Source organism: Macrobrachium rosenbergii, chromosome 1 (assembly GCF_040412425.1).
Source record: "Macrobrachium rosenbergii isolate ZJJX-2024 chromosome 1, ASM4041242v1, whole genome shotgun sequence".
In the NCBI taxonomy this organism is placed as follows: domain Eukaryota; kingdom Metazoa; phylum Arthropoda; class Malacostraca; order Decapoda; family Palaemonidae; genus Macrobrachium; species Macrobrachium rosenbergii.
Genome location: NC_089741.1, coordinates 33,857,392 through 33,866,036, shown reverse-complemented (window position 1 = coordinate 33,866,036; position 8,645 = coordinate 33,857,392). Strand labels below are relative to the sequence as shown.

At 35.7% G+C, this 8,645-nt stretch overlaps 1 protein-coding gene across 1 annotated transcript; it reads right to left on the bottom strand.

Annotated features, from left to right (window-relative positions):
- Window positions 1-470: 470 nt before the first annotated feature.
- LOC136840067 (micronuclear linker histone polyprotein-like) lies at window positions 471-7,339 on the bottom strand. The gene is made up of 2 exons (XM_067106433.1): window positions 7,283-7,339; window positions 471-2,870 (listed from the first exon to the last, which is right to left on the bottom strand). The coding sequence occupies exons 1-2, from the start codon at window positions 7,337-7,339 to the stop codon at window positions 471-473; spliced, it is 2,457 nt and encodes an 818-aa protein (XP_066962534.1).
- Window positions 7,340-8,645: the final 1,306 nt, after the last annotated feature.

The following is an 8,645-nucleotide window of genomic DNA, read 5'->3' as shown; positions in this document are numbered from 1 at the left end:
GTTTGATAATGGGGCGCTGATTGCCTTAGTGTGTGGTAAGGTTTAACTCATGATGGCCGAGTTGCGAATTAGATTTACTATCAAGGTGAGGTTTTCTGTCCAGATTTACGAGTTCTTTTGTAAGTTTAGGTTGAGATTCTTCTTTATTGAATGTGTGAATCGATGTACGTTTGAATGGATTTGTTTGTTAGCAAATTTCGTAATGTGATGATGCCAGGTCATGATACTTTAACTACTTGAAGCCATGTAATTTGTGCTGGTTTTCGTGAGAGAGAGAGAGAGAGAGAGAGAGAGAGAGAGAGAGAGAGAGAGAGAGAGAGAGAGAGATTTTTACTGGATTCGATAATGTTTCTGTCTCGTGCCAGGCATGGATGATAATGTAAGAAAATAATGAATAAGGTCTTGGAGATAATTCTTTTATTACCAACAAGGATTAAGTATATCCTTTCAAACTTAGGACGTGGTCGCGACTAATATAACGTAAGGAGGTAGGAATGACTTCGGAATTGAATGCAGTTGACGTTTTGACGTGGCTGTTTCCTTTTTCCAGCTTTTTGTGTGGCTGTTTCCTTTGCCAGATTTTGACGTGGCTTTGCTTTTGGTGTGGCTGTTTCCTTTGCCAGATTTTGATGTGATTGTTTCCTTTTCCAGCTTTTGATGTGGCTGTTTCCTTTTCCAGCTTTTGGTGTGGCTGTTTCCTTTGCCAGATTTTGATGTGACTGTTTGCTTTTGATGTGGCTGTTTCCTTTGCAGCTTTTTGTTTTTCCTTTGCCAGATTTTGATGTGACTGTTTCCTTTTCAGCTTTTGATGTGGCTGTTTCCTTTTCCAGCTTTTGGTGTTGTTTCCTTTGCCAGATTTTGATGATGACTGTTTCCTTTTCCAGCTTTTGGTGTGGCTGTTTCCTTTGCCAGATTTTGATGTGACTGTTTCCTTTTCCAGCTTTTGATGTGGCTGTTTCCTTTTCCAGCTTTTGGTGTGGCTGTTTCTTTGCCAGATTTTGATGTGACTGTTTCCTTTTCCAGCTTTTTGGTGTGGCTGTTTCTTTGCAAGATTTTGATGTGACTGTTTCCTTTTCCAGCTTTTGATGTGGCTGTTTCCTTTCCAGCTTTTGATGTGGCTGTTTCCTTTGCCAGATTTTGATGTGACTGTTTCCTTTTCCAGCTTTTGGTGTGGCTGTTTTGCCAGATTTTGATGTGATTGTTTCTTTTCCAGCTTTTGATGTGGCTGTTTCCTTTTCCAGCTTTTGGTGTGGCTGTTTCCTTTGCCAGATTTTGATGTGACTGTTTCCTTTGCAGCTTTTGGTGTGGCTGTTTCCTTTGCCCAGATTTTGATGTGACTGTTTCCTTTTCCAGCTTTTGATGTGGCTGTTTCCTTTTGCAGCTTTTGGTGTGGCTGTTTCCTTTGCCAGATTTTGATGTGACTGTTTTTTTCCAGCTTTTTGTGTGGCTGTTTCCTTTGCCAGATTTTGATGTGACTGTTTCCTTTTCCAGCTTTTGATGTGGCTGTTTCCTTTTCCAGCTTTTGGTGTGGCTGTTTCCTTTGCCAGATTTTGATGTGACTGTTTCCTTTTCCAGCTTTTGATGTGGCTGTTTCTTTTGCAGCTTTTTTGTGGCTGTTTCCTTTGCCAGATTTTGATGTGACTGTTTCCTTTTCCAGCTTTTGATATGGCTGTTTCCTTTGCAGCTTTTAGTGTGGCTGTTTCCTTTGCAGATTTTGATGTGACTTTTTCCCTTTTCCCGCTTTTGATGTGGCTGCTTTTTTGCAGCTTTTGGTGTGGCTGTTTCCTTTGCCAGATTTTGATGTGACTGTTTCCTTTTCCAGCTTTTGATGTGGCTGTTTCCTTTTCCAGCTTTTGTGTGGCTGTTTCCTTTGCCAGATTTTGATGTGACTGTTTCCCTTCCAGCTTTTGGTGTGGCTGTTTCCTTTTGCAGCTTTTGCCAGAGATTTTGATGTGACTGTTTCCTTTTCCAGCTTTTGATGTGGCTGTTTCCTTTTGCAGCTTTTGGTGTGGCTGTTTCCTTTGCCAGATTTTGATGTGACTGTTTCCTTTTCCAGCTTTTGATGTGGCTGTTTCCTTTTCCAGCTTTTGGTGTGGCTGTTTCAGATTTTGATGTGACTGTTTCCTTTTCCAGATTTTGATGTGACTGTTTCCTTTTCCAGCTTTTGATGTGACTGTTTCCTTTTCCAGCTTTTGGTGTGGCTGTTTCCTTTGCCAGATTTTGATGTGACTGTTTCCTTTTCCAGCTTTTGATGTGGCTGTTTCTTTGCCAGATTTTGATGTGACTGTTTCCTTTTCCAGCCCAGCTTTTGGTGTGGCTGTTTCCTTTGCCAGATTTTGATGTGACTGTTTCCTTTTCCAGCTTTTGATGTGGCTGTTTCCTTTGCAGCTTTTGGTGTGGCTGTTTCCTTTGCCAGATTTTGATGTGACTGTTTCCTTTTTCCAGCTTTTTGTGTGGCTGTTTCCTTTGCCAGATTTTGATGTGACTGTTTCAGCTTTTGATTTGTTGAGATTTTGATGTGACTGTTTCCTTTTCCAGCTTTTGATGTGGCTGTTTCCTTTTGCAGCTTTTGGTGTGGCTGTTTCCTTTGCCAGATTTTGATGTGACTGTTTCCTTTTCCAGCTTTTGGTGTGGCTGTTTCCTTTGCCAGATTTTGATGTGACTGTTTCCCCAGCTTTTGATGTGGCTGTTTCCTTTTCCAGCTTTTGGTGTGGCTGTTTCCTTTGCCAGATTTTGATGTGACTGTTTCCTTTTCCAGCTTTTGATGTGGCTGTTTCCTTTTGCAGCTTTTGGTGTGGCTGTTTCCTTTGCCAGATTTTGATGTGACTGTTTCCTTTTCCAGCTTTTGATGTGGCTGTTTCCTTTTCCAGCTTTGGAAGAGGCTATTTTCTCTGAGCTTTTGATGTGGCTGTTTCCTTCTCCAGCTTTGGAAGAGCCTATTTTCTCTGAGCATTTGATGTGGCTGTTTCCTTTTCCAGCTTTGGACGAGGCTATTTTCTTTGAGCTTTTGATGTGGCTGTTTCCTTTTCCAGTTTTGGACGAGCCTATTATCTCTGAGCCTTTGATGTGGCTGTTTCCTTTTCCAGCTTTGAACTTGGCTATTTTCTCTGAGCTTTTGATGTGGCTGTTTTCTTTTCCAGCTTTGGAAGAGGCTATTTTCTTTGAACTTTTGATGTGGCTGTTTTTTTACAGTAGCTATTTACATATTAACCTTTGACTTGGCCGCATCTGCTTTAGCTTTTGACGTAGCTATTTCAGCCGTAGCTTTTGACGTGACTTTTTATTTATATCTTTTGACGTGGCTGTTCCCGCATACATTTTGACGTTACTAAGACACTTCTATTTCCCATCAACCCTTCGTAGTGTCTATTTTCCCCTCTTCGAATATGGCTATTTCCTTCGACCTCCGACCAAACAATTTCCCTCTTAGGGCCTTGACGCGTCCCATAAAACACGAGAAAAGACCTCATGAATTATTCGCCAAGCAGGCTGCGGTTATGAGGCGGTAGTTACGATCACACTGCATTGTGAGAGAGGTTGTTATAACTGCCGGGACGAGGCTGAGAGAGAGAGAGGTCGTGAGGAGTATAGAGTTTTAGTTGGCCGCGTTCGTGAGTTTTGGAGAGATGGCGTTCGTGACGCGCGAAAGTAAATTCGAAAGGGGATAATGATGGGAATCTTTCGTAATGGCGATTATTCGTTCATTACGACCATTGTCGGGGCGTGCCCATTGCCTTTCATACCCTCTGTTATTCATTACGTTGGATGTGGAGGTGCGTCTGGGGTCAGGGGAGGGTAAGGGGGGGGGGGTAGGTGGGTCTTTAAATTGAATGTGGAGAGGATGATTGTGGGGTTATGCAGTTTCTTCGTTACTCAACCGAACTCTTGCTTTCAGTTGAAAGGTGTAGTATGGGGAGGGGAAGGGAAGGGGAGGGGGGGGAGGGGATATGTTGAATGTTCAAAGGATGTTTGGTCATTCATTTGAGCGTGAGTTATAAGAAATCTGGCGTACAGATATATGTATATGTATCTGTATAAATATACATATATATATTTTATATATATATAGATAACATAGTGAGGATTATTATTATTATTATTATTGTTATTATTATTATTATTATTATTACTATTATTATTATTATTATTATTATTAATATAATATATATACACTTGATATATATGATTTACCTAAGGAATTTAAGAAACCTGCGAGAATTATATTTGATAATTATATCCGAACAGTTTTTATTTGTTTATTGTATCCAACTTCCTTGGAATATTTTACACACACACACACACACACACACATATATATATATATATATATATATATATATATATATATATATATATATATATATATATATATATATATATATACATACACAAATATATATTAATTGATAACCAAGGAATAGCATATCATTTACAATATTGCTTTTATTCTTTCTGACTTCTATTCCTTACCGCCTCTCTGAGTTATGCAACGTTTAAAGGACACACTCCTGATAATCTGCATCTCTGTCATCCGAAGACCTGGACGATGGCAGACAATCGTGATCGTGTTTTCCTTATCAGGACAGTGTCTGGTGACTCACTTCATACATATTTTATGTTGTGCTGTGGCCTTATTGAATACCGTTACGAGGGATAGCCAGTGAATGCTGGAAAGGCGTTCTCTGTCTCTCTCTCGTAGAATTCATGTTTTTGATGTGTTCTTTCTGTAATGAATATTATTATTATTATTATTATTATTATTATTATTATTATTATATTATTATTATTATTATTATTATTATTACCTATTCATATGGAACAAGCCCACCACATTGACTTGAAATTCAAGCTTCCAAAGAGTATTATGATATTTATTTGAAAGACGTAGTAATAGAAGGTATTATTATTATTATTATTATTATTATTATTATTATTATTATTATTATTATTATTATTATTATTATTATTATTTAGATGAACCCTATTCTTAAGGAACAAGCCCACCACATTGACTTGAAATTCAGGTTTCCAAAGATATGGTATTCATGTGAAAATGTAACAATTTATCATCATTATTATTATTATTATTATTATTATTATTATTATTATTATTATTATTATTATTATTATTATTATTATTATTATTATTATTATTCAGAAGATGATCCCTATTCATGTGGAACAAGCCCACCACATTGACTTGAAATTCAAGCTTCCAAAGAGTATTATGATATTTATTTGAAAGAAGTAACAGAATTATTATATTATTATTATTATTATTATTATTATTATTATTATTATTATTATTATTATTCAGAAGATGAACCGTATTCATGTGGAACAAGCCCGCCACATTGACTTGAAATTCAAACTTCCAAAGAATATTATGGTATATTCATTTGAAAGAAGTAGCAGAAGGTATTATTATTATTATTATTATTATTATTATTATTATTATTATTATTATTATTATTATTATTATTATTCAGAAGATGAACCCTCTTCATGTGGAACAAGTCCGCCACATTGACTTGAAATTCAAGCTTCCAAAGAATATTATGGTATTCATTGGAAAGAAGTAACAGAAGGTATATTATTCAGAAGATAAACCATATTCATATAGTAGGCCACAAGCCCACCACAGGGGCCACTGACTTGAAATTCAAGAAGCTTCCAAAGAATACGATGGTGTTCATTCGAAAGGAATAACAGAAGGTAATGGGAATTACAGAAAGAGGAGATCAGTTATTAGAAAAACAGATAAATTAGGAAATAAATAAATAAATAAATAAATAAATAAATAAATAAATAAATAAATAAATAAATAAATAAATAAATACAAATATAAGCAAGATATTAAAATTCATTGTAATAGCTCAGGGATATTAAGGTGAATACTGATAGATTAAGTATCACTCATAATCTGGATTAATGTTGATTAGCGTAATCTCTACTGCACTGATGTTTGTGGAATTGTCATTACCATAAAAATACTGCAATGAACAGCATTGTTGATGTACTGTAGGTTAACATGACGCAATATCACGTCTGCATGAATGTTTGATGTAATGCTCATTGCCCTCGAATGTCAATCAGCTGATTATCATTTGTATTCCTGATTAGTACTGAGCATTGCAACATCTGTGTTATTATTTATTACCTTTCCGGAGATTATTATCCCTAGTTTGAATTAGCAGTAAGTAATGTCAATTATCCCTAATTTGAAATAACAGTAAGTGATCAAAATATTCCTAATTTGAATTAACATTAAGTAATATCAATTGTCGGTAATTTGATCTAGCATTAAGTAATATCAGTTGTCGGTAATTTTAATTAACAGTAAGTAGTATCAATTTTACCTAATTTGAATTAACAGTAATAATTATCCTTAATTTTAATTAACAGTAAGTAATATCAGTTACCCCTAATCTGAAATAACAATAATAATTATCCCTAATTTGAATTAACTCTGTCAATTATCCCCTTTTTTAACAGTAAGTAATATCAGTTATTCCTAATTTGAATTAGCAGTAAGTAAAATCAATTATCCCTAATTTGAATTAACAGTAAGTAATATCAATTATTCCTAATCTGAATTAACATTAAGTAATGTCAATTATTCCTAATCTGAAATAACAGCAGGCAATGCAATTATACACAGAAGTCTGATGATAAGTCTTCGCCACCTTCGTATAACCAAATATTATTGTTTGTAATTTCAGGCAAAAAAAAAAAAAAAAATCCTTCACCTTCAAACACCTCCTTCTGCTCCTCATTCAGCCGAGCGAGCGCTCCCTTGTAAATCACTGGACTGCCCCGTTGGGCACAGTGTAACCTTGCAAGTTTGACCGCTTTCAAGGAGGTTCAGACACCGGGTATTGGGCCGGGTAGGGGAGCCCGAGGATGTCTGGAATGTGGATGAGGGTAGGATGGGTTTTTGGGGGTGGGGGTAGGAGTCTTCAATGCAGGATATTTGTCTGGCCTCTTTGTTCCTGGAAGGTGTTGACACAGCCACTTTGTGGGTGGTGGAGAGGTGCTGGGAATGGAAGGAAGGCAGGGTGCTGTTTTGGTAAAGAGGATGGTTTATTTTAATGATAGCGAGGACTAGTGAGGAGGCCTCTGTGGAATTGGGTATGGTGGCCCTGGCTGCGTGAAGAGGTTTCGGCTGGAATTTGGTAGGGCTTTTTTGAGCTGTATACCCCTTTGGGGGTTAGTGCCTCTAGCTGCAGTCCTTGTCATTCCTTCTGCTGTAGCTCCGTTCCTATTCTCTCTTCCATCTTACTTTCCTCAACCCTCTCCTAACAATTGTTTCATAGTGCGACTGCGAGGTTGTCCTCATGTTACACCTTTTAAACTTCATACTCTCAATTTTCCTTTCAGCGCTGAATGACCTCACCTACGACCCAAATAATTTAGTATATTCTAGAAAAACAACAAAAAGATGGTTAGAACTTGTAAATGCGTTTTCAAGCTCGTTTTTTGTCGTCGAAAGTTCTCGTTCCTTTATGAGTATTGACAGAAGATAGCAGATCTGCCTGAAAATGGAAGACTGCAGTATCTGCAAAAATGCAAAACAGAAAAATGGTTGATACTCCCTTGCCTTACTACTGATTTTGCAGATACTGCAAATGGGACCCCCCTAAATAAAGCATTGAAGAATGATTCTGAAACTGCAGTAACTTGTGTATTAGTGTTTCACGAGCCCAGTAGGTGCCATGTCTCAATTTCGAAAATTTTGCAGATACTGCAGTTTTCCATTTTCGGGCAGAGATCAAATCTAACCTGGTCGGTGCGAATGGACCTCACCAAAATTACTTTTGTGTAGAATGCATTCTCGAATTAGCGACTTGAAAAAGGTTGACGAATGCTCAGTAAACGTCGTGAGTTCAGACTGAATTTGTACTCAGTTTTATGGACGTTTGGTTTTCTTGCCTTCATAAGATTATACGGAATACTCTGCTTAATGCAAATGCAGTCGAGAAGCCTTCAGTTGTTTTAACAGTGTGAAATCTGTTTAGGTTATTATTATTATTATTACTATTATTTGTGAAGAAATTCACAATGGTGTAAGTGTAAATATATATATAAATATATATGTGTATGTATTTATCTAAGTATGTGTATACGTACACATACACACATATATGTACAGTATATATATATATATATATATATATATATATATATATATATATATATATATATATATATATATATATATATATATGGTTTTATTTACATTTACAACATTGTGGACTTCTTCACCATTTTAGTGGCTCGTTATGAGATTTTTATGGATTATTATTATTATTATTATTATTATTATTATTATTATTATTATTATTATTATTATTATTATTATTAATATTATTATTATTATTATTATTATTATTATTATTATTATTATTATTATTATTATTATTATTAACAACTCTTTCCCTTTCAGTCTTGATAGCCTAACGTAAATGTACGCAAATCTTTCACTTGATTCATTAGCATTTATGGTTGCAGAAATAAAAAAAAAAAAAAAAATTGTCTTTAGGAAATATGTTTATTGATTGACAGCCCAATAAAGCTTCCTAATCAAATAACCATTATTTCGTAGGCTGGCCAACGCATTCATCATTGTGACTGGAAGGTATCTT

Bases quoted from the DNA above. Each gene is read 5' to 3' on its own strand.
- LOC136840067 (XM_067106433.1), bottom strand. From the start codon at position 7,339: ATGAGGACAACCTCGCAGTCGCACTATGAAACAATTGTTAGGAGAGGG. The intron at 2,871-7,282 runs GTAAGATGGAAG...CCTCTTCCAAAG, and splicing joins TTAGGAGAGGGTTGAGGAAA to CTGGAAAAGGAAACAGCCAC.